The sequence below is a fragment of the Fukomys damarensis genome, unplaced genomic scaffold, assembly GCF_012274545.1.
Source record: "Fukomys damarensis isolate Sample0158 unplaced genomic scaffold, DMR_v1.0_HiC HiC_scaffold_21, whole genome shotgun sequence".
In the NCBI taxonomy this organism is placed as follows: Eukaryota; Metazoa; Chordata; class Mammalia; order Rodentia; family Bathyergidae; genus Fukomys; species Fukomys damarensis.
The window spans coordinates 29,278,141-29,306,094 of NW_022900933.1; the positions used below are offsets into that span (position 1 = coordinate 29,278,141).

Consider the following 27,954-nt stretch of genomic DNA (forward strand, 5'->3'; position numbering starts at 1 on the left):
GGCCACAGGAAAGAGAACTCTATTGCATGCTATGCTGGGGACCAGTTACGATATGATTAGGGTGGTGGGGGCCAGGCCCCAGGCCCCAGGTCCCAGGTGTTAATTTGCCTGGGGAATAGAGAAGTAGGCAAAAGATTACAGACGTCCTGGCTATGTGGGAAAGCCACAGTCATGGCACTCCTGAGGCAAGATAACATTCTGCTGAGGGCAATATAAAATGCAGACATCCTGGTGTTTTGGGGAAGGACCTTAACTTTCCCCTTTGAGATGTTAAACTTGGTCCCTATTTTGCTACCCCAATCTTACTGCAGTCCCTTGTTCCTCAAATAGTACACTACTGGCTCCCTTGTGCTCTTTGCTGATTCAATAAAAGTGGGCCCACTGTGGAGAGCGTTGAAGCCTGTCCACTACAGACAGATTCCTCCTGGTCCCCCACTGCATGCTAAATACTGTTTCTGTCTATTTTATTCCCTGTCATCCTCCCTCAGGCATTCAGGGGTCTGAAGAGCTTCTGACAGCACTGGCCACTTCAGGAAAGTATCGTGAAGGGACAATGTGCAAGCTGAGGGAAATCTATGCAGAACCAGCAGCATGGCTACGATGGGCAAATATTGGACATATTTGATGAACAAATCTGGCTCAAGAAGAAGGGAAGCCTAGGGTGACGGGGCGAGGAGGAGAGTTATGAAAGTGGCTCTGCTGACTCTGGCACATTTTAAGAAACTGGTATGGCAGCGGCTGACGGATGGCAGGAAAATAGGAGGAGGCCGCCACACTGGTGCACATAGTGGTTTGAAGCTAGTGGTGGACCCTAATCTTGGGCTGGCAGTGGAGATGAGGAGGATGGAAGAAAGATGAGGAGGAAGAGTTCATGCGGCCTGGCAAGTGAAATGATTCTTGGGAACAGGGGAATGATACCACCTGCTATTCATAGGCCACTTCCCAAAGCACATATTACACATGATTTTGCATTTGACTTGTCCTGCGACCCCTGCTTTAAGACAGAGGAGTACAGTGGGTGAGGAAACTGAGGCCCAGACAGGTCAGACACAGCCCAGAGTCACAGGACCAGGAAGTGACAAGGCTGGGTCTAGAACTAGCCTTGAATCTAACAACCCATTCTTTCCTTCTTCCCACATTAATCCCATTTCCTCAGGGGGAAAAAAACAAAAAACAAAAAACTTTACAGTTTAATCTGTCTCCATTTTCTAATCTGCAGAGCCAGGATAGTGTGATGGCCCAAGAAGGAGCAGCTGGCATTTGGACTGGGGGCACTGAGGTTACTCTGACTTTGTTGAACACCCAAACTAGGTTTGTCTTCACCGGTTAGAAGCTGGTCTTCTTGATCCCCCAAAGGGGTCTGGCGACAAAGTAATGCCCCTCCCACTCATCCAGGTGGCTTCTCCCTTACCTCATGGCTGCCGTCATTCCAATGGGAGTGATTGGCAATGGCCGGACGCCAGGGAACAGCCCTCGGCTCAGAACGCGTGCTCCATTTTGTATCACTCCTGGAGGAACTGGAAAAGCAGAAAAGAAAAAGACAACGCACATGAATCAATTGTAACAACTTCTGTTTTAAGTCAGAAGCTCTGGGAGGAGTGGGGAGAGGGACTGAGGAAGGAGGATGTGGAGGAAGAGGGAGAAAGAAAGGAAAGAAGTGAGAGAAAACTATGTATACACACACACACACACACACACACACACAGAGTGAGAAAAAGATACCAAAAGAACAAGACCAAATAGGGCAGAAAGATAATTTGGTCAGCAAAATCAGACCAATAGCTTGCAAACAAAATATTATACCCAGGTTAAAAAAAAACGTAACTTTGTAGCAGTAGGCTTCAAATACCACAGACATAGAAAGGGAAGGGCAGCAGGGACCCAACAAATGTGCTTCTTCATGCTTCTCAGTCCAGGGTCAGAGGCTGAGAACACTTTCCTATTGGTTTATCCAACAAAGGAGAAATACAGCCAAAAGTAACAGCAGAGCCAATTTTCCACTCTACTCGAACCCTCAGCTTTGCAACAAGTCCACCCCAAAGGTCCCTCCTTGGGTGCTTGGGAGAGGAGGGGTAACCTGTAGGCTCTGTCGTTGGCCTCAAATCCCTCCTTCTCCAAAGTTCACCCCAAGAAATCTTCCCGAGAGTCCCCACAGCATCCGCCTTCTACACACTCATTCTGGGAGCAATCTTTTTTTTTTGGTACCGGGGATAGAACTCAGGCCCTTGCACTTGCAAGGCAGGCAGTGGCACCACTGAGCTAAATCCCCAGCCCTCGGGAACAATCTTAACACTAAGCCACCCTCTGGCCAGTGACCATCCAGCTCCAGACACACATGTGGGATACTTCTATAGACCACTGGTCGTTTCCCATGCATATGTAGCACAGCTTCTCACCAATCCAATCTTGTCTGAGGGTTTACACAACAATAAGGACTTACACGACAGAATCTTTGATATTTGACCTTTGATTTTCAACCTCCCAAACAGCAATTTCGTCTAGTTCAAGCAAATCCTCTGTCACCTGCTACATCTAGCAAGGCCCCTCCCTATGTCTGTGGGGCCAGATGACACTACCAATCGAGAGTACAGATGGGTTTAACCTTAATTCTTGTGTGACTCCACTCAATTCCCAGAACACATTTTCTTCCAAGATCCCCTTATGCTCCCCCTCACCCTTGGCACAGTTTCCTACAGATGCAAGTGTATAAACTGTGCTTTTACCAATACCACCAAAACGTCTAGAAAATTATATAGTCAAACATGAAAATGAGCCTGGATTTTAAGTGCTTAAAGCCAGTATTATTTCTACAGAATAAATACTTCTTACAAAGCAAATTACCTATACATGCAATTTACTCACTTGATTTTTAGATCTCTAAGAATGTTTCTTATAAATGTTCCTAGGTTTTAATTAAACATCCTCCAGGTAAGGCAAATGTCCACTCATGAGCATGGAATAATTTTACAGACTACTGACCTCTTGGACATTCTGTACTCCTTGCTAGTAATTTTTGCCACTTCTCTTCCAGGTTTGTACAAAGCCCTTAGGTCTTGCAAAAAGGTGGGAGGGGAGTTAAAATTAAAACTCTTGCCTAAGTCAACAGCACCACTAGTAGTCCAGTGTTCCAGAATGAGCCCAGCCTCTTACCATAACCAACTTTGGGAGTGAGCAGAGCAATATCAGGAACTTCTCCCACCCCCCAGGTAAGGCAAGTCCACTCATGAGCATGGAATAATTTTACAGACTACTGACCTCTTGGACATTCTGTACTCCTTGCTAGTAATTTTTGCCACTTCTCTTCCAGGTTTGTACAAAGCCCTTAGGTCTTGCAAAAAGGTGGGAGGGGAGTTAAAATTAAAACTCTTGCCTAAGTCAACAGCACCACTAGTAGTCCAGTGTTCCAGAATGAGCCCAGCCTCTTACCATAACCAACTTTGGGAGTGAGCAGAGCAATATCAGGAACTTCTCCCACCCCCCGTCGGCAGCCTGGTTTCAGATGATAGATTAGATTATCTGAGGGAGGAGATAGTGTGGTGTTATAGTACAAACATAGAAATCAAAGGAACCACAGGGAATCCAGAATTAGAACCACACGTGTGTGGTCATCTGATTGTTGCTAAGGCTATCAAGACAACAAAAATGGTGGAAAAGAGAACATCAAAACTGGGGATCCATTTAGAAAAAAATGAATCTCAACTTCAATCTCATACCACATATGAAAATTAAATGTACCACAAACCTAAACATAAGAATGAAAATAATAAAACTTCTAGAAGAAAATAATAGGAGGAAAATATCAATAATTCTCAAGGACAGACATATGCAAAAGACCAGTATAACAAGGTGAGTGTTACAGTGTATAAAAGAGGGGCTTTTTGTTTGGGGACTGTGAGAGAAAGTTTCAATCATTTTGTTGCATGGCATTGCCCTAGAAATGGTCACGTAACCATAGGCTGAGTTCAATTCTTACATAAGGTATCCATCTCCAGGGCTCTGCGTGGGGCGCCAAATGAATCACATATCATAGACTACGTGGATGAGTAACTTAATACTGAAAATCTGAACTACACTGTGACCCTGGTCAATAAAGATGGTGACGGTCTCATACACAGGCTGTATCAATTAATTATTAATAATTGCCAAGCATCTTCCTATGCATTATCTGTATCAGGCGATAAGGATATAGGGTAAGAAGAGTTAAGTGGGGCAGATAAAGAGAGTCTGAGACACCGAAAACACAATATAGTAAGAGTTATATGGGCTGGAGGTATATAGTGGTACAAGGAAGACTTCTGTAAGAAGTGCCACTTACACTGCAATTCTAAGCCAGGGAAGCAGCAGATACAAAGACCTGAAATTGATTTTTTTTTAAAGCACAGCATGCCAAAACCTAAGTTATTTTGCTACAGCATACAATCAGAGTAGGAATGGGACACACTCAGATGTTAGCCCATGGGACTTGGGAAAACAGTTATATGATTTAGAGCAAGAAAGTGGCCGGCCCCGAAGTGGCTGAGAACTCTGGGTCTGAGCACTTGCTCTGTCAACTACTGACTGAACCCCCCGCGACTCCTTAAGTAAGCCAGGGGACAAATAATATTTACCTCTCAAGGTACTAGGAGATTTAACTCAATTAAAAGAGGCGCTCGTATTGAGAACGTGTGTTAGCTATCACTGCTGCCATTGCTGGCACGATCACTGTGCACAGAGGAGTTTCTAGGAGGCTTGAGCACCCTGCACATTAGGTGAGCTGAAAACCCAAAGTATGGAATGAGGCAAAAGCCACACCGACAAGACAGAATTTAGTCGTCTTCCCGGTGACAGAGTGGCTGACTGAATAGCTCTGGTGATTCCCAGCTGTCCTTGTGTGCTGTACGTCAGCCATTACTGCAGCACAAACCCTCTAGCCTTGAACACTGGACAGAGACAAGGAAACCCTGGAGGGGAAGAGAGTACATGCAAGTTATGGAGCACATGTACCTTTGCTCTCTGGCGTGGCCAGGAGACATGTGCCTATGAAAGAAGAAAAGCAGCCTTAGGACAGTTCATCATGGGGTCCTCTTCCCAGTGCCCAAACCTTCAACCGAGAGAAGGAGCCAGTCCACACCAAGCACTCACTGGAGCCTGGGAGCCGCTGATGCCCCCTGCTGGGAACACACACACTTCTGTGGCTGAAGGCTCTGCCTCGGTTCAAAGGCTCGGCCCACCTAGCCCCGTGGCCTTGGCCTAGTACCTTAGCCTCTTCAGACCTCTATTCACTCACTAGTAAAGCAAGCATAAACACACCTCACAGGGCTGTTCTGAGGATCAAATAAAGTGAGTTATGTAAACTGCTTAGCTCAGTGGCTGGCCGGCCATGTATGCCACCCCCAGGCCCCCACATCACCTCTCCAGCAACCTCATTAATTATACATAAGGCACAGGGCTTAAAAGGCTCAGGACGTGGGGAAATTCCTTCACTTGTATTATGCCTTTTGTAATTGGCTGTATCTTTGCCCTTCCTTGTTAAAACATCTTCCCGATTAGTGAACTGCACTCATTTTAAAGAGAATCTCGTGGACAAAACGATCTTGTAGCACTGTACAGTTCTCCTGAGCTATTTTCTGTACCCCACAAGACTTCTGGCATGGCCTGGGCTCCTGCTCTGAGGCCTGGAGCTTGTTCTCCAAAGAACTGCAAGCAAGCGCTATCTCCGAGCGCCATCTCCGCGAATCCTGGCGCTTCTCCTGCTCCCCAGGAGCATTATCCACGGGGAGGTGTTGGGTGTGTTTGTATTTGCTCACTGACTGCCAGAAGCCAGGGACAGTGCTGTCTCTCCTCCTTTCTGTCCGCATCCCCTAGCATCCATCAGGAATGTGGCTTCTGAACAATGCATCATAGATGGTATAAACAACTCCCCGAGAAGGGCATTCTGATGTCCATCTTCCCCTGCTTTTACTGGCTTTGGCAGGAACGTGAGTCCATTCTTCAGCCCTTGGTCTATCAGTGTATCTACTCTTTCCTTCCTCTGTTTCCCTCAGAGCCCATGAAGACACTTAAATACCAACACCTTCACACCACCCCACCCCACAAAATGCACTGAAAGAAGCTAATCTCCACCCAGGTCAAAGACTTAACAAACTGCCAACAGGGAATCAACCTCTGCTTGATTTGTGGCTCTCACTAGAAGAGGCCCAAGGCTCAAGCATCAGCCTTTTTTGTAGACCAGTTAAATGCACATCTTCTACAGGACAGAAGATGCAGGTCTGGGGCTTTCTAGTTGCTGGGCTAAGATGCCAAGGACTTCAGCACTGGAGTCCCTGACACTTGCTGGGCTTCTGTGAAGTTAAGAGGGTTGACTCTAAACTTGCTGACTTTAGCAAGAAAGCAACACACTCATAAAAACAGCCCGATCAAACAGCACCAATCACTGTAGATGCCCGGATCGAACAGGATAAGGTGACTTTGGGAAACTTACAGAACAACAAAAATACCTGAGGCCTAATACAGACTCTCCTGCACAGTAAGTCGTCCCTCAGCCCATCCCAAGCCTCCCTCTTGATGCATAGCTCACTTGATTTTTCACTTCTAAAATTAACCTCGGAGCTCCTCCCGCAGCCTTCAGAGGGCAGCCCTGGCCAACTCTACCACAGGCCATAAGCTGAACAGCAGGTGACTCCTATAATCTTTCCCTTCCCTGAAAGGCAGCCTTTCCACCTGCTCCCTTAGAAGCAGGCTGGGGAGGGGACCTATTTCCCAGCTGCTTGTCTCCTGCTTGGTCTTCTGAGGCTGACATACACCCCAGTTCCAGGGGGTGTGGAATGCCAACCACCCTTCCCCTAGGTCCTTTGCGTTGTTTTGTTTATTATCCAGAGTTCGCCTGTGGGAACATTCCAACCAAGGGTTACATAAGCCTTTGAAGATGAGTAATGGTGATCTGGCTTCTCCTGACTTAATAACAATTCCTCCACGGGGGTTAAAGATGACTCACTGGGCTTGTCAAAAGGGCTCTGCATGGCAGGTGCTCAAAGAAGATACCAGAAGCTGAAATCTTTGTAGGAAGTGTGGGCTAGGGAATGGAGCTGACTCCGAAGCATAATCCAAAGTTAGGAAGATTCTGAGTCAGCCATGCCCCACACTGACTGTTCTGAAGTAGTGTCCTGGGGAGCACGTGGAACCCAACAGCTCTCCTTGCAGAATGCGTACCATGCTGCAAACTGGCAGTCTGGAAAAGCTCATGTCACATGCTCCTCGGGTGCTGCCAGAGGGCGAACCGTCAGAGCCAAGGTTTTCATTAGCTGCAACCCACTGCCGGAATGAAAGAAAAGCATCAGGCTGAACTGAGAGGGGCCCAAGCCCAAGCAATGTAGGATGCATGGGGCTCCCCTGGGCATGTGGGTCCCTCAGAGCAAGAAGCTTGCATTTAACAGGTTCTTGAGCAGTTAGTTTCCTTTATAGGAACTACTCACCCCGGACAGTGGCTGGTCCACCAGCCCTGAGCTGACTTTACAGATGCTGAGTGAAAAAAGGAAGAAAGGAAAAGATCTAAATGGCTGCCATCTGGGGACCTGAAGTGGAGTGGCTACAAAGGGCGATGACAAAGGGAAAACCTTTCAAGCCAGCCTCTAACTTCTTGGAGTGCACAGAGGCTGACAGCTCCTGCTCAGACAAGGGGATCAAGCAGCCTGAGAAGGGAAGCTAAGGGGCTGCAGAGAGCACTGAGTGAGGAGCCCCAGCCCAGGGGGAAATACAGCCCCACTCTGGACAGGGAGGGACCCAGAGAAGGCTGGTGCAGATCCACACCGAGACCTTACACCCAGGAATCTCACCTTGTTTTCTAGCCTGGGACCACACCGGCAGGGCCAGGAATGGCAGCTTAATCATTCTAGCTTTGTAACGCTTCTCTCTTACGAGGGCCAGGCACGGCCTCAAATTTCAAGGCAAGAAACACTACGCAGTGCAAAAGGAAATAAAGGTGGGCAGGGAAGAGTGAAGCAAGGAAGCACTGGCTGAAAGCAGTGGTTACCTCTGGCTCTATTTCAAGGTTGAGCGTCAGCTACCTGGCTTTCCAGGTACACAGAAGACTCCTGGTGTATCTTCACTCCTTCATAAGGTACTGCTCCAGTTCTGGGGGGCTTTTACCTGCCCACTGACTATGCTTGTACTTGACCTCTTGGATATTATTAAACCAGCACTGGAGGTCAGATGGGAGGATGAACATGAAAATATCCCTAGCCTCAGTCTTCATGCTTACGCCTCTCTGCTCCTGTCTATGACTTCACTTTCTGTGACCTTCACAGGTAACCTGGTTCTTTTCTTCTGGGGGCTTTGGAACCCCCTCCAGCCTGGGGCCTTCCTGAAGGCTATGGCTGGACTTCTCCACCCAGAAGCACTAGCTTTTTAAGAAAGCCTTCCCAAATGACCCTACAGCTCTGTAACTCTCAACTACAGCATTTCACTTCAGCATTCCAATGTAAACAGGACTATTAATATCTTGGAAAGACAATTTTTCCAGTTGGGGAGGTAAAGGGATGGAAATGAGAACATTTAAAACAACTAACCCGTTGAGCCAGGCTAATCAGGAGCACCACTTTTCCTCTTCTACCTGTAGTCAAGAATTCAGTAATGACAGAATTTCATGGAAGTTGCTGAGGCTCTGCGAATGCTCAATCAATCCCCTTGTCTTTTCCACCAGTTCATTGGAAGTATTTTTGTTTTCAACTTAATGGTCATTAACCTAATGTACAATGGTTGGGGTGCTAAAGAAGGTGCTTTAATCTTGCAGGGCTCTGATGAAATCAGTGTTTCTACCACGACAGGTTAAGCAACTTGATTTTATAAATCATTTCAGCCTGGAACTTGATTACAATCTAGGCTGTACTTTTCCTGAGATGTCATCTAAGAATGGAGGTTTTTAAGTATTTCTCTAAAAAAATCTGACCATCGTTTAAAAGTCACATTCCAGGTTAAGTGCTAGTTATAGAAGTGTACCGGTTACACACATGGGAAGCAGTGGTGTTGGCTGGGCTGACTAACATTCCAAATGCTAGCAACCCAAGTTTAGCAGAGGAAGAATGAGAATCCTGCACTGTAAGGAGCAGGTAAGGACAGCACAGGCAGAAGAGCAAGTCTTCCTGAGAATTCTTGGATACATTTCTGTAGTCTTTTCAACAGGAACAAAAATCAACAGTGGAGCCAAATTTCTTAAAACTATCAGAAAGGCTGGGACAAGTGGAGGTCTATGAAAGGCGGCCTGGAACCCATATCAGTCCACTGCAACACCTGCTGGGGGTCTGAGGATGGGCACTTTCTGGTGGGAAACACTATCGTCTCCAAAAGCAAGGCATTCCTATTGCTCAGGAGGCCAAGAGAGTCTCAGAGAGCCAGAGCCCCAAATGGGCAAATGTCTCAGCCAAAGCAATGAGAAAGGTGAGGACCAGTCCCCGGCAATGTCACAGTGATGTCTATTGCTTTATGTCACCGTCCCCACACCAGCAAGTTCCATCAATAGACTGCAATGAATCAATCCAGGTCCCAGTGACAATCTGGGTAGACCTTGGTAGTGCAGCTCTCTGTCCACTCATAGGGTTCTGGTTGGGTGTGGAATGTGGGCAGAGGAACAAGCTTTGAGTCTAGAAAAGGGACAGATATCTTCATTTGTCATTTTTCATCTCTTGTGAAAGAAAACTTTCTAAAACTACATCCGTCTAGCTCAAAAGATGCAAAACGACATCAGACGGCAGATAGAAACGAAGTCCAAGTAGGAGAAGAGTTACTTCAAACGTGACGTTGCTCAATGGCCAACAGAAGGTGGAGCAGGAGCCCTGCTTAGCTAACTCAGCTGTGCCCTTCTCTCCGTGACAGCCTGAAAGGCTGCGTAGAGACGATAGAAGGTGTCATGGCTCCATTGCAAGGCTAGTGTAAACGTGAGCAGGCCTGGCTTTCCAAAACAGCAGGCTTGTATCAAGGCCCAGAAAGGAAAGAAATGTCTGAAAATGAGTACTGCTCAGCTCCATCATGGTTAAGCTGACCGGATTAAGAGCTTCTAAAGCTCAGAGGCACGATTCTTGCAAGAGAAAGGAAGGTCTTTCCACTGGGGTCATTATGGGGTCTGTTTTTCTGCCCCCAAGTTATAAGCCCTGAAATTCTATCTGAACTTTCTCATCTCAGAAAAGCATCTATGCATTCACTCATACGTAGGCATGGATGCACGTTCTATGCATATGCATGTAGTTAAGCGCTAACGTAGTTTTTAAAGTCATGCTACAAGGGGAGGTCTACTTTAGCATTAGTGTTCCCTGTGGCCTGGTATATGAGTGAGAAGGTTAAGTTCACAAACTATGGTGCTGTAGGCTATAGAAATATCTACTCACAACCTGCTTGTATCTCAGGGGGAGTATTCAAAAGCATCATGGCACTGGCAGCATCAATGTCAGGATCTGGAAAAATCAACCAATAAATAACATTATTTACAACGGGGCTGGTGTGTGTGTATTTTCCCCCTGCAAGTTACAGTTCATGAATATGTACAATAGAGGAAAAAAAAAATCCAGGAACTGGATGAGCTATCCTGAAAGGCGACTGCCTTACCATTAGGGTTTGAGAGGAAGAAAAGGTACTTCAGAGGGAGATGTAAGGAGCATGTTCGTAAGTTTTCTTTATCAGGTGAGCATGGCTTCTTCTGTTTTGTGAATGTTGTAATGCATGGGATGTTTCTGATAAGTTGCTGATCTACATGCCCCCCTGGCTCTCACCCTTGGGTGAGGAGTAGAAGAGGTGGTGACAATAGGAAGCGCAGCCACAGGAATCTCTAATGAACTGAGGAAAGCTCACAGCTCCAAGAAGAGAAGCATTAAATACACCTGCATTGAGTGAGACACAAACGAGACAGTTGGTCATTTCCCTTTGTCAGGAGAACGCAAATTGTATTTTATGAGGTTATGTGTGTACATGGTGGTGGGAGAGGTGATGAAGGCATTAAAAAAAAGTACTTAAAATATACAGAAAAAAATTAAAGTTCTTACAGGGAGGGCACAGTATTGGCTTCCACATCTATTATTGGTTTTAATCTGCGTCCCCCAGACCCATCACTTCATTGCTATAATTCTTAATAGGTTTCTGAATCCTTACCGATCCACCAGATGACAGATGGCAGGTTATGTGGAGACAGAGAAAAATATTATCCTTTTATAACTAAATTCATTTTCCTCTGAGAAACAGCAGTGCCGCTGCTATGGAAATGAAGGTCACCATGGCAACAGTAAACAACCCCCAAGAATGGTCACTGAATAGGCTGAAAAGAACATCTGCCCCAGCACAGCGTCCCAGCTGCCCTGGGGCGAAATTCACTAATAGTGCCGTGATGCCGCGTGACAGAAGCTGCCGCCTGTGCCCTGTCCAAATAAATGAAGTGTGCAATTGAAGTCGACATCAAAATGCCTGCCCTTGCAGATTACTGCCTCTGTGTCCGCTAAGCCCAGTGACTAATGATGGGGGAGAGGGGGCTCGCGCTTGTCAGTTTTTGTACAAATTACATACCAAAAAATTCAATTTACTACTAATGGCTCTATGGCACTTTATTTGGGGTATTATGTGAGAAAATTACTTTTTTACTGTTTAAAAAGTACATTTTTCATACTTTATATGTGCAGTTTAATTCCAAGGGAGTAATGCAATGTGGTATAAAGGCCCACAAGTGATTAATAATATAGATGATGCTGGTTTCAGAAGACAATGTCTCAAAAAGAAGTAAAGGAACTTTACTCTGCAGGCCTTTTTCTATTTTGTCTGTAGGAGGCCTGTTACTTACACTCTATAACGGAGTAAAAGTTTATTTTAGTAAGTGCATTGTATGAGAAACAGGTAAATTAACTATATGGCAACTCCTGGGTTGAATTCCTACAATAGTCATCCCTCCCCACGGATATTTATATATATACTAGTTGGATGAGTAACTGAACAGCTTAAAGTTCTATTCCCTCGACCAGGGTCTACTGCCCTGCCCTTCTCTTATCCTTCCTGGGCCGGTTGCCAGGAAGCAGGGCTCACAATCTCAGTGTTATCACTGGTACCCACAAGGAAGCTCCTAGCCTTCCCCCCTCCTACTCCTTTTGTAAGAAGGACCTTTCTCTTTCTCAGAGATGGGCCGACAAATGAACTGTTTCTTCTCACTAAGAAAAGGTTCTTTGCCATCTTTGAGAATGCAAAGGTGACAGGTGACCTGGGGTTGGATGTTTGCTGGGTTAAGTGAAACACACGTAAGAAGTCAGGAGTCCTTTCCTCTTTGATTTGCTAGCAAATGAAAGAAAATTCTTTACTCTTGGAAACACAGTAGATCTCAGGAGAAAGTCTGGGGGCAACAGATAAACAGAAGGTGTAGTGCAAGAAAAAGAAACTTCATGGAAAAGAGTACCAGGAGCACTCGCACTTTTAGAGGAACATAAGCTTGGGGAAGTGCTCCAGAACCACAGACTCCACCCCCTGATGTCCACCCACACCAAGCAGACACGCAAGGTAAGCAAGCGTACAATGCCAAACAACTGGTCCCCACCTTTCCTTCTAATTAGAGTTGTCATGCCTGATGTCTGCACAGATAATGCTGCTGACGCTCCGAGGGGACTCACGCTGGCCCCATGGCACTCTGGTAAGTGTAACACACATCTCCCTTATGACCTTATTCATAACGTATCCCATGCATCTCTATAGCTCCACTCCCTACTTCCAAAGGACCAGTTCCTAACTAGAGAATGGAAAGGAGGGCAGAGCACAGGACACATGGTGAGCAACTAGTAACCACAAAAACTGCCGTGTGATCATGCATACTAACACCCTACTGTGCCCAGAGGTGCCTACCTTCCCCAGAGGGCACAGCAAGTGCCAATATTTTAAATATCAATTTTATTGTGGAATGATGTACATACCATAAAGTATACTCACTTGGAATGCAAATTCAAGCACTGAGACGCTATCTTACTCTTCAAAGGATGATCATCATCAAGAAGTAAAATAATAACAAATGCTGGGTGAGGATTTAAGGAAAAAGGACTCTCTACATTGTCGGTGGGAATGTAAACCAAAACAAATGGTATAGTGAGTGATTCCTCAGAAAACTAAAAATGGAAATTCCATTTAACCCAGCTATTCCTCTTCTAAGTATATTCCCAAAAGAGTTAAAGTCACCATATTACAGGGATACATGCAAACCCATGTTTATAGCAGCACAATTTGTAACAGCTAAATCTTAGAAAAGACGTATATTCCCCGAATAGATAAATGGGTAAGGAAAATGTGGTATTTTATACAGTTTGCTACTCTGCCATAAAGACAGACAAACTTGAGGCATTTGTAGGTAAATGGGTGCAACTTAGCCCATAATATTAAGTGAAATAAATCAGAAACATGAGCTTAAATACTGCATGGCTTCTCTTAATGAGAAACTCTCTGTCTCTGTGTATATACAGAAAACAGATAAATAGAAAGTAGGGAGATCTTTTTCAAATGGATAGGGGACCAAGAGATAGAGGGAGGGGAGAAGGTTAGGGTTAGGGAAAGGGGATGGGGAAAAAAAAAGAACTGAAGGCAAAAAATGATGAAAATAGAGCTTTTGCAAATGGAAGGGGATCAAGAGTTGGAAGGAGAAGGGATGGAAAGAGGGACATGGAAAAAAAATCAATTGAAATACATTATGTACATGTAGCAACTCCCCCCATAAATGTAATCATTATATACCACAAGCACCTACTAATAAAAACCAAAATACACTCACTTTACGTATAGATTTTGATAAGTTCTGACAAATTTTATAACAGTGTTAACATCAACCTAGTCAAAATGAAAAGCACAACTCAGAAATACATTTCCATCACTCCCAAGTTTGCAGGCACCCCACAGCAGACATACTTCTCCAGGCAGCCCCTGTGCCTGCAAAGCAGGCAGTGGAACCACTGAGCTAAATCCCTGGCCCTTCTTTGCTTTCTGTTGTTCATCCATGATACACTGTCAGAAGTTCATTCCTTACTATTCATTCCATTGAATGAAAAAATCACAGCTTGTTTATCTATTCACCACTCAATTGACTTTGACTTGTTTTCAGTTTTGGATATTACAGGGCAACAAGCTGCTGTGAATGCTGTTCAAGTTTTCTGGGACACATTTTCCTTTTCCTTCACTACTTGTTGGTAAAATTATGTGTAACTTTATAGGACACTGCTAAAGCATTCTCCAAAGAACACGCACCAATTATTTTTGCTAACACTTGAAATTATCCATCTTTAAATAAAATTTTAGACACCTAAGCCAGGTATGGTAGTGCACAAACAATCTCGGTACTTAGGGAGACTGAGCAGGAGGATATCAAGTTTGAAACCCACCTGGACAGCTTAGCAAAACCCTCTCTCAAAATAAAACAGTTCAAATGGATTGGGAAGGCTAGACATGTTATTTAGTTTGAAGGCCAAGTTCAATACCTAGTATCAACATTCAAAAAATTAGACACCTAGTGGTATGTCACTGCGGTTTTTAACTTTTACTTCCCTAATAACAAATGATGTTGAGCATTTTTCTGTGAGTGTATTGGACATCTGTGTGCCTTTCTTATGGGAAAAGTCTGTTCAATTTTCTTGGCCCCCCCCCGCCCCTTTGGTTCCGGGGACTGACCTCAGGACGTTGCACTTGCGAGGCAGGCGGCAGAACCACTGAGCTAAATCCCCAGCCCTCCTGCCCATTTTTAAACTGGCTGTTCAACTAAATATTTAGCTATTAAGATGTCTTTAAATATTCTGAATATAATGCCATTATGACTTACATATTTTTTCTTGGTCCAGAGCTTATCTATTCAGTTTCTTAATAGCATATTTCAATAAATAGAAGTCTTCAATTTTTAGGAAGTTCAATTTACCAATTTGTTCTTTTATAGCTCAATGCTTTTGCATCCTAAGCAATTGTAGCCTACCCCAAGTTTTCAAAGACTTTTTGCAAAGTGGCACCTCTGTTGTTTTCATTGGTTAATGTTATCTGGGTTCAATAACCACATTTACAGGTAATGAAAATGGAAGTCATCAACCAGACCTCTTTCTTCACTCAGTAAGCAAGCACAACCCTCCTAGATATACAGATCAATACCAGAAGGATCCTCTTTCACTCCTGGTGTGAACACCAGGAAGCCCCAGAGAAGTCTTTTTTTCCACGGAAAAGCATCCGAGACTTGCTGCTAGAATGTCTAACATGGCTTTACCCTTGTCACGCCCTACCACTCTGTATGGGTGCTGACAATCTCCTTTTTTCCTCTCCAAAGAGAAGAGCTGCTGCGGGGCTCATTCTTATATACTATTAAAAGCCCTAACTTTTCCCTATTTTAACACTTGTGAAAGTAATGCATGCTCAATATTTTTTTAAAAATGAACTAAGTAGACATAATTTGAGAAATAAATACCTTCTCCACAGACCCACTTCCACATTCATATTTTCTTGCATATATGGCTAGAAACAAGCCATTTATGCATATTCAGAGATACCAATGCATATACATTTACATTCAGGCACATGAATCTATTTTTTTAAAAGTAGGTTTGCAGCCCCCTTAGCTGAAGTTGGCTCTCTGTAACATCAGTTACCCATGATTTGAAAATACTAAGTGTGAAATAGGAAGAAAATGGCTAAAGCAGAAGTGGGAAGGTGGGGGGATATGGGAAAAGGAAAAATGTGAAAAAATGGAAACAAAGCCTTTGTAAATAGGGAAGGGTGAAGGGAGGGCAGGAGTATGGGGAAGAAGTAAGAACCAAGACATATCATGAAAAGGTACAAGATCCCAATGATGAATGTAACTGTACTGTTTGCTTTAAATAGACCGATAAACTTAACAGGGGGAAAAAAAAAGAAAAGAAAGAAAATACTAAGTAGACAATTTTGAAAATAAATAGCTCATGATTTTCATTACAGTATAATGGCTCTATTTTGTTATTAATATCTTTTACTGACCTGGAACTCACTATGAAGTCCAGGCTGGTCTCGAACTCACAGCAATTCTCCTGCCTCACTCAGCCTCCCGAGTGCTGGGATTACAGGCGTGCACCACCATGCCCGGCTCTTGTTATTAATATCTTACTGTGCTTAAGTATGTATGTATATAGGAAAAGACATAGTATATACAGAGTTTGGTACTGTCTGTGTTTCAGGCACCTACTGGGGGTCTTAGGATCCAGCCCCTGCAGGCTTCTCTAGAGGGGGAAATGACTGCATCTGCAAAGTATTTTCTGCAACTTAAAAAAAACTTTTTCACTTAATAATGTATCCTGGTAACCTTTTGTATTAGTACATGTTATCTAAAGCCATTCCAGAGTGATTATTTTTCCTAGATAAAATCACACTTCACTACTGGTACCCTCTTCAGACAGCAGATTACCAGGAGGCAGGACTGTGGAATCTGTGCCCATGAACTGTTCCTCCCCAGAGATCCCGGACTCCTGAAGACACCGCCCCTGCACAGCTTTCTCATCAATGCCATTCCCTTTTGTCCCCCGCCCATTCCTTCCCTCGGAGCTCAGCACACTGTCCACCTTGGGTATTATGCTACTTTTCACAAACACATCTAATGCTCCCGAGAATCTCTCCGTAGTTGGGACAGACTAGAGAAGGTTCTCTTTGGGTAGCAGGGCACTTTGTGTGCGAAGCACTTTTAGTAGCTGTTAAGGGCTGGAGGATACTTCTACTTCAGAGGAACAGCTGGTTCTGAGGGATGAGCTCTAGGGGCGGGAAGCAATGGATTGGCTGAACAGGAGGATTGTCTCAACAGGAGGATTGTCTCTAGAATTAAAGAAGTGGCCCCCATATCCCTATGACTCAATCTTTATCAGCACAAGAAAAGAGTAAGATATTCTGGCCAAGAACTCTTTTTAGGAATTAAGATTCCCCTGGGCAGGAGCATCCTCCATGTAGCATTCTGGAGAGTCAGAATGAGGCAGATGGGTACAGGAGAATACAGAAACATTATCTCTTTTGTTTTTGGATGCAGGATTCTTCCCAACAGTACCCCATAAAGCATCTTAATACAGGAATCCAAATCATTTACTAATGGTTAGCACATACAATGCCCAGTGTGCCACTGTAAGTGCTTAATAGAGTTATGACCATCACCAGTGTTAAGCCAATCTCAAATCCCGTACATAAAAAATCACTCTGTGCTCATGCTTCAGTAAGTGCTACATCTCCTCTGGACCAGTTCCCAGTGGCCCATTTCAATTTTTATCTTTAATGCAGTTGTCCTATCACATTGCCTCTTCTCTACAATAAAAGACTGAAAACAGTCACACATTTTAAAGATGTTTTAAAAATCCTCTCCTCTTGAATGCACACACACAACTATATTATGCTGCCATGAGAGAAAAAGGTAACTAAGTTTCTAGAGCAAGGGTTCAGCTGTTCAGGTGAAGGGAGACACCTAGCCTCATTTTCCTAACATGAGGAGATGAGTCCTTTTGGACATGGAGGAAGATTCCTTTGTGGGTAGGGTAAGAAAAAGGCACAAGATAAAGCATGGTAACTTTGGGTTTCAAGACCTGGTTCTACTGCTAATTAACATGCGACTTTTCATGTTGCTTGAGTTTGTTCATTTTAAATGGTGGGTAGGTGGCTGTAGACCTGAAAGGGTCCAGATTAATTTTTCAACTCCTCTCCCACTTCCTGACTCTCACCATCATGTCCTTTGCCTTCTTCCTTTCTCTTCATGGCTGCAGGAACTATGGACTCCAAAGAGCATCTACCAAATGGCATACCAGCTCCAAAGCCGTTGGGGATGCCTAACACTTACTAAGATGGGAGAAAATACTATTGATCCTGGGAAGTTGTGGCCTGTCATGATGTGCACTTGCCATATCCATTTCAGAGCAATCCATATTGTCTGACATGGGAATTTTGTGGATTCCTAGTGTGGCTTCTGTCCGTATTCACGTCTAGGATTTGATGCCAGAGAGAAGTGACTTGGAGAGGCCACAAGTTTTAAGATGGGAAGCACGTGGTACAACTGTCACTGCTGCAGACCTGTTAAAAAAAACCTGAGCACCGTCCCTCATTAGAATTGAACAATTTAACAACAACAAAACACCTCCTGGATGGAAAGCCTGAGAACTGCAACTCTGCTTCTGAGAAATAATTTCATTTTCCATGAGGCTTATATATTTTTCCCTCCCTACTCCCCTTCACACTTGAAGTGTTGATAACTGAATAGAAGAGATTTAAGGAACATTTTTAAAAATGCTAACACCCACTCAGGCAGAAATTACACGATGTAAGAACACAAGTATCTACTCAATCAGATGTACAGACCAAGATACTCATACTTTCTCATTCTCCCTTAGAAAGTGAGCTGTGTTATGTGGCTCCTTTGTGTTTGCTTTTGTTTGCTTCTGTATCCCCGTACCAACCACAGTATGTGGAACCTAAGAGGGTTACTAGACAAGTAGTTATTACACAAACAAGTAAATGGCTCGTCATCTCCACTCTGGTGAATCTAGCTGTCCAAGGCACAGCATGGAGTTGAGGGAGAAGGGCCGGATGATCCCCCAGGGCATAAGGCTCTCAGCCTACAGCAGAATCCCCTGGGGATCCCAGAAAAACAAATGTTACACCCAAACTGAGAACAAGGTTTGCAAAAATTCATCAGAAAATTCTGATGCATCGGAAGGATGAAGAACCACCTTTAGTAGTAGTAAATCAAGGATCATGAATGCCATCTAAAGAGGCCCTTGAAGAAGTAAGTGCTCCCTAGAGATCCTTTATCTTCAATAACTTCACTGGATCTCTTTGGTTTGAAATATCTTTATCTATTTTCTATAACTGTGCTACAGTAACACAGCTGAAAGTGTTTGGTTAATCCCTAAAAGGCAGAAAAAGTATCTGAGTACCTTTTAGGATTTCAGGGACAGGAAACACGAAAACAATGAAACAAGTAAACAAATAAAAATCTCAAGCTGTACATTTCCTGGGGCAATGAGTAGATCGGCTCAGTTTCACCTATGCACACCCCTTATATTATGCCAGTTTCTCCACTGGGGGTGATTTTGCATCCTCCCCCCAACATATGGTGATGTCTGGAAACATCTTTGATTGTCATGACTAGGTGGGAGGGGGATGTGCTTCTGGCGTTTCGTAGGTAGAGGCCAGGGATGTTGTTCAACATTCTACAGGGTTCAAGACAGCCAGTACAACAAAGAACAGCAGTTCAAATGGTGAAGAGCTAAGGCTCATAAACTCTGTGCTAAGCACACAAACTGGGGCTATGGTTGAGAAAAGAAATTTTTTTGAACTACTGTATCAAATACAATGTATCAAAAACAAACATAAAATTCACCTTGTTCCTAGTGTCTTTGTTTTCTCCTTTCTCCCCTCCAAAGTCCCTAAGCGTAGTTTAAGAGACAGGATAGCTACATTTGTGGCTTTGAAACCACTAGTAAGGGTTGTATCCTTTGGCTTCTGTTGCAGTCAATCAAGACATCTGAAACAGCTGCCTCTGATCTCGCAGGCCACCAAACGGGCTCGCAGGTGCTGCCAGCTCTGGAGACGTCGTTTGCCACGAGTACTTCTTCCATCTTTCTTTTGGCTGATGGTTATGAAGAAAGAAGCTGCCCGATGTGAGGAGCAGCAGGGTGGAAGTGGGAAATACAATACAGGATTCTTTGTAACAGTGAACTGCAAGTAGCTAAGGGGCTCTTGTCACAGTGAGACAGGGAGAAATGACTGCTGCTGAGCTTGGCAGATAAGCTGAAGGGTCGCCGGTATTTTAGGGAATAAAAGCCTCATGCAAAGACTGGTGCCAAGTGGAGGCTTTAGACATCATCTTCGTGATGGGAGTTGGAGAAAAAGAATACCAAAATAATGGCCTTTCTGCTCAAGACAAAAGCAAAAAGCTAAAAGAATGACCTGAACCCTTACTGAAGACGTTAAGTTGAAACCAATGATCGAGCACACTGAAACTAAGGTTATTGGAACAGAAAGATAATCTAACTCAGGCTGCGGTGGGGCCAATGAATGCTCTGTATGTCCATTTTAGGTATTATTAGGCCCCCACTCACACATCTTCTGGGTCTTTCTCATCTTAAAACTAGTGTGAAGTGAACTCTTAATGAAGAATTTACAGGGCCAAGAAGCTGTGTCACAGTCAACTCTGCAAGTCAGGAATACTTGTATCTAATCAGAAGCATCTCCATTACTTAAATACACTGGCCGTTTATTACCCCTAATTCTATGTCCTGTGAGGGGATTCTGGGAAAAGGTCCTAGAAGGAAAGACCAGAGCTCAAAGTGCATCCTAGATATAAGTCAGACGTGAGCGCCTGTGTCTCTCCAGTCTCACATGCCTCATCTCTGACGTGACACTGGGTGTTTGGGCTGGAAACTCTCTCAGGCCTCGAAATCTCTGAGTCAGTCACTGTTGAGGCTACTTTTTTGCTGGAGAAATGAAAGCAGCACACTGACTTACTCCAGGCAGATGCTTTCATACTTGTTTTCTCCTGGCAACAAGAAATGCTTTAACTTTGATGTCTTCTGTATTCCTTAATTCTAATACCCTTCTCATTTCAGCAGACAAGTCTGGGTTGCACTGTTCATTTTTCGGAATCTGTGCTTCCAAAGAAAGTGAACGTGTCTCCCCAGCCCTTTGCTTCGATAGGCATCCCGACACTTCTTTTATATGATACTCGAAAGGTTCCTGACGATGTGATCCCTCTTTAACATCTTTGGCTACTCGACGGGAGTTTTTCTAGCAGTTGCCCAGGAACCGACTGAATGGAACCATGTGGGAGCAAATTGATTGTACAGAAGAATCTAAAATTCTAGAACTTAAGACCAGGGCAAAGGTGACAGGCGACCCAGGAAAAGTTATGACTTCATCTCATTCACAGGATAAAACTATTATTTTAGAGGCACAGGATTTGTGTTTGGATGTGTTTGTCTCATTTGACATACTGTGTTATGCTCGTTCATAGTGGGGTCTTCCTCTTGTTAATTTTTTAAAACTTCTTGGTTGGTCCATGAGAAACTATATATTCCTCTGAAGTCTCTTCTCCTCTGTACCCCATCCAGCTGTAACTCTCTACTCACTGCACTCCCTGATTGCTGCCTCCTGAATCAACTCTCTCTGGGGATGAAATAACTGAAGGCTGGAGAGAGCAGACACTAGGAGGCAGGGAGGGGTGGAGAAAAGAATGAAAGATGCTGAAGCCCTGTAGGCCCCAGAATTCTTTGCTTCCAAATCCCTGCTTGTTCCTGGCTTCTTCAGCCAGTGATGTAGCCAGAGCTCATCAGTCAGGAGGAAACAAAAGCCAGCCCTGGGTGCACAATAGCTTCCCAGGGGGCAGAAGTGAGAGAAGGGAACACTCATAGGAGCCCCGAGACCCTCAGAGCCTGGCTACTCTGGTGTCTGGGAGGAGGAATATACACAAGTCCAGACCGAGAGAGGGAAGCATGAGACCACTGAGGCACGAGCTGAACCCTGGAGGGGCGAGCAGAGCACCAGAAGGCTGGGCCTGGCACTGGCCAAGAGAGCAGGTGGGGACCCTGGTACATCTATTTTCAGTCTATTTCCCCCTCTTCACATGGTTAGCTGGCCTTGCCTCTGTGACTTCCTCCAAGCATCACTTCTCCCCATTTACTGGAAGTTCAGCTCCTTCTCAGTCCCCTCCCCAGAAGCCACTTCCTTCTTTAACAAAAGATTTGGGGTTGCTGGCAATCCAGCACCAACATTCACATGACTGTGGGGCCCTCAGAGTGGCCTGGCCCCACTGTCTGTAGCAGTGGTTGTGAATGCTGACAACTGAATCGTTCCTCTTGCCTGGCATCTTCATGCGCTGTGTCTTCAACTGGGCACACGTACAAAGCCTCGTTTCCAGGAGCAGAGACTCCGTCTCAGACTGACACTGGCAGATGTGTGAGTGAGAGGAAATACCACTCAGAACCTTGACGTCAGGGCTCCAAGTGACACTTGCGTCCAGAGTAAAAGTGTCACAAAGATCACAGAATATCTTGTAAAACTCTGGTCGCTTACATCCTGCTTGGGATATCGTCTCAAAATATCAGAAGGAAACACAGATACAACTTGCTCCCCCTCCCCATATACACACACGCATGCACACGCATGTGCACACGCACACACGCACACACACACACACTGCAACCATCTGCCAAAACACCCATGCTTCCTCCAGCAAGCGAGTCTTTTGAAAACCTATCCTCTTCAACTTCAAAGAGGAACCAAAGTAGATGACAATACATTTCCCACTAGAGACTCCTGGATCCCTATCCTGCCTTACTCTGTATACAGTACAGGTCCACAAGACTCTTGGGACAACTGTGGTACATTTCAAGGGAAGGGCAGTGAATGCTGCTGGGCCCCTCTCAGAAACGTGCAAGCCTCTTCCCCGGTGATTTTAGGGCTACCAATTATAGCAATAGGACTACTGGCCACGGAGTCTGTGAAGGACCCAGTTCTAATGCTTAGCCTTTTTACTTTTTCAGGTCAAATCCCCTTTCCCAACCCCAAATACATTAGAGGGGAAAAAATGGTAATTTTATTATTTGATAATTTTTTAACATTTGCACGGTTCCTTGAAATTCTTGGTTCAAAAATCAATTTTTACTGTTAAAGATGTAGCTGAAAAATAAAAATAAAGCACTAGCAAAGCAATTGTAAGAGTTTCCATTGTCTGATATGGAGCCATTGCCTGATATCTGCTTCAAAACTAAAGTGGAGCTGGGCTCCTGGGAGGTCCTGGATCTCTCAGAGGCTGAACAGTAGGTGGATATAACAAGGGGGTTACAATAATTGTCATTAATTCTGCCTTCATTTAGTGCATACAGCACTGGATACAAAGAGATGTTGGTACCACATTCATCACTGCAAACAAAAATTATCATGAAACTGTTAATGAGTAATTCATCTTAGATTCAGTTAAGTATGGAAATATAGATTCAAGATTATAACTATAAATAAAAGTATTACGGAAATAAAAGCATTAAGTTTTCTACCCAAAAAAGATTTAAGCTCAACACTGTGCTACTAGAGGGGAAATGAGAAGATGCCCTCTGCCCAGTTTGGAAGGAGACATGTTTGTCTGAGTGTGTAAGATCCCTGAGCAAATGGGGAAGATAACTGGGAATGAATAATTTGGCTTTAAAACTTGTCTAACATAAAGCGATGGCCTGATGTTCTGGTGGGAAAATGGGAAATGAAGACAATCCCCACAGAAGTTTCCAGAACGGTTATGGGAATGGCTGCATCTCCAGAATGAATGTTTTGCTGGTTGAGAGTCTATTTCAAAGAATCCTTCCCTCTTTGGACATTCTCTACCTTTTCAGGTACACAGCATACATGGGTTCTATGGCCTGAGTGTCTATGAACCCTCCAAAACTCACGTGCTTAAACCTAATCCCTGATAGGAAGGCATCAGCAGGTAGGCCTGTATTAGTCACTTTCCTGTTGCTAGGTAACAATACCCAACATTCACAGGGGAGGATTTAATCTGGCTCACAGTTTAGGGGATTCAGTCCATGGCTGGCTGGCTCCAAGGCAGAAATATCACAGTAGAAGGGCATTCGGGAGGAAAGCTGCTCATCCCATGGCACCCAGCAGACAGAGAGAAGAGAGGAGTGAGTGAGGAAGACATAAGGTACACCCCCCAGGGACACAGCTTTTCCTCCCAGGCCCCATTTCCCAACAGCACATTTAGTTATGAGCTCGTCAAAAGACCAATCCATGGATCTTAGGGCCCCCATGATCCAATTACCTTACAAAAGCCCCATGTCTGATAAATGAGACTTTGGGGGAACATTCTAGATCTAAACAATAGCCTCTAAGAGGCAGCTAGGTCATGAGGGTGGGTCGTGACAGAATTAATATACTTATAAAAGAGAGCTGACTTGCAAGAAAGCACCATCCATCAACCAGGACGTGGGTTCCCACCAGGTGCCTTGAGCTTGAACTTTCCCGACTCCAGAACTGTAAGAAAGAAATCTCAGAGGGGTTATACGCCACCCAGTTTTGTATTTCATTACAGCAGTCTGAATGGACTAAGACGTGAATAAAACATTCAGTACTTAAACACATATCCTAAGTGAATTTTCTGTGGAATATGGGTGACCCAGGCCCTGGGGGCAGGAGCTTGGTCTGGGAAACAGGCTCTTTGAAAGGAAGTGAGTTGAGTCCAACCTAATTCCCTTTTTTGGATGCTGTGTATCAGGACTAGAATTATAAATGCTGAGCCAAATGAAGGGTTTTGGGTTGAATCTGGGATATACTTGGTTTTGGAAAAACTAAGGAGTGTTTGACAATACCAGACAATATGATAAACACACCCAGGCACAAGGAAAGGTAAAATTGGCTAAAGTTGATGGTGTGGGCAGGGGCGGTGACCAGGACAAAAACATCTGGAGGAGCTTCGCGGCTGGTTGGGCAAGCTGTGGGTCAGGTTACCTCACAAGGGCAACTGGGTTCATTCTCTTACCATGAAGGCTTTATTTCATCTTTCAATAGGAAAAAAGTTAGAACAAGTATTATACAAGCAAAACCAAACAAAGAAAATTGGAAAATGGAGAAAGAAAAACCCACCACTGCAAATACCATCATGCCAGCACTTGTGGTTTTCTCCTACCCTTTCAAGATTGTTCTTGAAAGGGATTGGGTATGCCCATCACTGAACCCCATCCCTGCCCCAGTGGCCTTAGGCATCAGCTCTGCCAGAGGACAGTGTGGTTACTGTATTTTTAGGTAACAGCTTTGGGAGGGGAACTCAAAATGAGAATCTGTCTATAAGCACGTTGAGTGTTCCCAGTTCATGTTCTGAGGAAATCCAGAAAGTATGTGGCGAGCTCTTGTCACTGAAACGCTTGGAGATGGGTTTTGGTCCACAACGGTAAGGCCAGGAAGGGATGAGCTGACCCAACTGCTGCCAGCCTGAGGGCCCTGAAATGAAAAACTGCTTCACAGAATGTGTGAGTCTGTGTGTGTGGCAGAGGTCAGGGCCGGGAGGTCGGATGTGGAAGAGTAGGGTAAAGAAAAAACACATCTTAGAAATCTAGGGTTTGGCTTAAGCTTCATTAGAGAGCATAGTTGGCCCAGGCCGGGCACATAACTCTCCCTGCTCCCCTTTGTGTTTACTTCTCATTGTCTCTTCCAGGGAAAAGTAAGAACTTGTTTTAAAAAGGCTTTGGCTTAAAAACAAAACTGTTCTTCAGAGTTCGTCTCACCTGAAATTGACCCCACATATCCAGAGCACTCCCTGAAGGTTCCTGTTCATGCAGTCTCTGTTGTACTCTGCACTGACAACCAAAATGGAGGACCCTAAAAATGGAACCTGCAGCCTGCACACTCCCTGGCCCTTCTGAGCGACACTCCTCAGACAGCACCTACCCATTGGTTCCTGCAAAAGGAGGCTCCCAAATCACGTGCAGAACCTGGCATCTGGGATCACAATGACAGAGGAGGCTCGTAGGGTGCAAGGGTCAGAGAGATGGCTGGTTGTGCAGAGTACACGGGGCCAAGAGGTGCACATGGCAGCCAAATCCAACTCTGCCCGAAGCTTCCTTGAGTACTTCACATACACGGCCTTTGCCTTCCCAACAGAGTCCTTCCTACTATCATGTTACACACAGAGGATCCGCCCAGAGATGACCTCCATGACAGTATGGGCCCTTCAGCCTCCATCTTGTGAAACAGTATCTCCCTTCTACATAAACTGCCTTATCTGCTTTTCTTAAGGACTTCATTTGGTCACTGAACTCTTAGTCTGGGAAACATGCTGTGTAAAGTGGAGAAGCACCCATGGCTGTGGGTGACTGAGAGTAAGCCAGAGTTTCAGGTATCCAGACAGCAGGAAGAATCAGACAGCAGGAAGATGACTTTCTATCGAACCGACACACACGGTGACCAGGATGGCAGCAGCCCTTCCAGGTTGCCAAGACCTGAAGGAGAGCTTACAGCAATCAAGGGTCTTCTGGTCCTCAGCAAATGGACTTTTAAAACTGTCCTAATCATGGGCCAAGGATTTAGACCAGTGGTTCCGACGCATGCAAGGACCCAAGTTCAATCCCTGGTACCACACACAAAAACAAAACTGTCCTAGTCACTATCATCAAAAAATCTAATAATAACAAATGCTGGCAAGGATGGGGGGGCCTCTTCTACATTGTTGGTGGGTGTGTAAACTAGCACAACCACTATGGAAGTCATTCTTGAGATTCCTCAAAAAACTAAAAATTGAAAGTTTATTTCATCCAGCTATTCCTCTTCTGGGTATCTTCCCCAAAACGTTAAAATCATCACATTACAGGGATACACGCATACCTATGTTTATAGCAGCACAATAGCTAGAGCTAGCTTTAAAATAGCTAGATTTGTTTTGTTTTGTTTTTTGAGGCAAGGGCTCAACTATATTATCTAGCGAGGCTAGATAATAGGCTGGCCTTAAACCCATGGCAATCCTCCTGCCTCAGCCTCCCAAGTGTTGAGATTATAATTGTGACTGTGTGTGTATGAGTGGGGCATGTACACCCTTGCACAGTACTAGCACCCAGGGGGTAGAAGCCAAGAATGCTACTGCTAAACATCCTACAATAGATAGGACAGCTACTCCTGGGCCCCTCAACAATTCATCTGGCCCAAAATATTGTGCCAAGTCTGAACAACCCTGCTATACATCTAATGATCAAATTATTATTATTTTTTTTAAATCCAGGCAATAGAAGAATGTGAGAACACAAGCCAAACCAGCAGTGTTGGTTATAGGAAACTCCATAGAACATTCTAGTCACTCAACAATAGCAGCAGCAGCAACAACAAGAACAAACGACAGAGGTGGAGTGGTAAATGTGAAAGGAAAACCCACAGAAGTGCTGTAGGGGTGGACACACCAACTGGTCACACTGCCTGGAACCCTGTGTGGTTCCTGATTCAAAAAGCAAATGGCTAAAAAAAAAAAATTGGGAAATGGAAACACTGATGAAACTTTAAGGACTTGCTAACAAACGATACTGTGGCTGTTTTAAAAATTTCTAAATTTTGAAAGTACGTACTGCAACATATACAGAAGAAATTAAATGACGTATGAGATATGCTCCAAGATTCTCACCTCTTGGAGGTGGGGGATGCGGTGGGAATGCAGAGGAAACCAACCTGCCCAGGACTGGTGACTGCTGGGTCGAAGCTACAGAGGGGTCACAAAAAGTTGTCACCACTAGAAAACAATGGCGGCAATACACCAGAGCAGCTGTACGAGAGGCACGGTGCCCTCCATCAGAAATAAGGCTGGAGACATGCAGTTCCAGGTGATAATGGCTGGGGAGAAGGCCGCCTAGGTCTAGGTCCACTGAAGCTTTTATTTCCCCCTTGAATGCAAATTAAATTTGACCTTTTGCTAAAATACGAGTTAACCAGCGGTTGAACCGAATGTTCAAGCGATGTGATCACCACAGCAAGCCCAATTTCAAGTGTGCCCAGCCAGGAACGGGGGAGGGGACGGATGTGAGCCCTCTTCTGGCCCCTGTAGTCAATTAACATAGTCTTCCAAGCAGGAGGTGCCATTATCTTTAACTCAGTAGACACAACTGTATATAATTAGAGGTCATAATTATGATTCTCTTTAAAATGTGACCATCATATCCAAATCGATGTCTTGTGGCGACCTGGCCTACACGCTGGGAAACACAAAACAGGCGGGAACAGGCTCTACCCAGTTATGCTGACAAGCGACAGCAGCCTCGATCCCCTCAAAACTTCGAATGTCAGGCATCCACCCTTAGTCCCCGCGGAACTTTTACTCTGTTTGGAGTTTTCTAATTATCATTTTTTAGTGAGAAACATTTTACTTCTTTAAACAGGCTAGCCAGAGCTTTTACACTGTCTTTTGGACCATGGGGAAAAGGCAAAACAATGGTATTAATATGCCAACAATTATGGGTATTTACTGTCTAATTAGCCATAAAACAATCAAGT

General features: G+C 44.5%; 1 protein-coding gene across 10 annotated transcripts in view; it reads right to left on the bottom strand.

Annotated features, from left to right (window-relative positions):
- Foxn3 (forkhead box N3) overlaps window positions 1-27,954 on the bottom strand; it is a 377,946-nt gene that overhangs the window by 13,008 nt on the left and 336,984 nt on the right. For 8 of the 10 annotated variants that reach the window (XM_033766752.1, XM_033766751.1, XM_033766750.1 and 5 more), the window contains 2 exons: window positions 10,356-10,421; window positions 1,412-1,517 (listed from right to left, as the gene is read on the bottom strand). In XM_033766752.1, coding sequence (XP_033622643.1) covers window positions 1,412-1,517; window positions 10,356-10,421 — 172 coding nt within the window. The remainder of the gene's footprint in view (window positions 1-1,411; window positions 1,518-10,355; window positions 10,422-27,954) is intronic. The other 2 variants (XM_033766754.1, XM_033766755.1) reach the window with 2 other exon arrangements.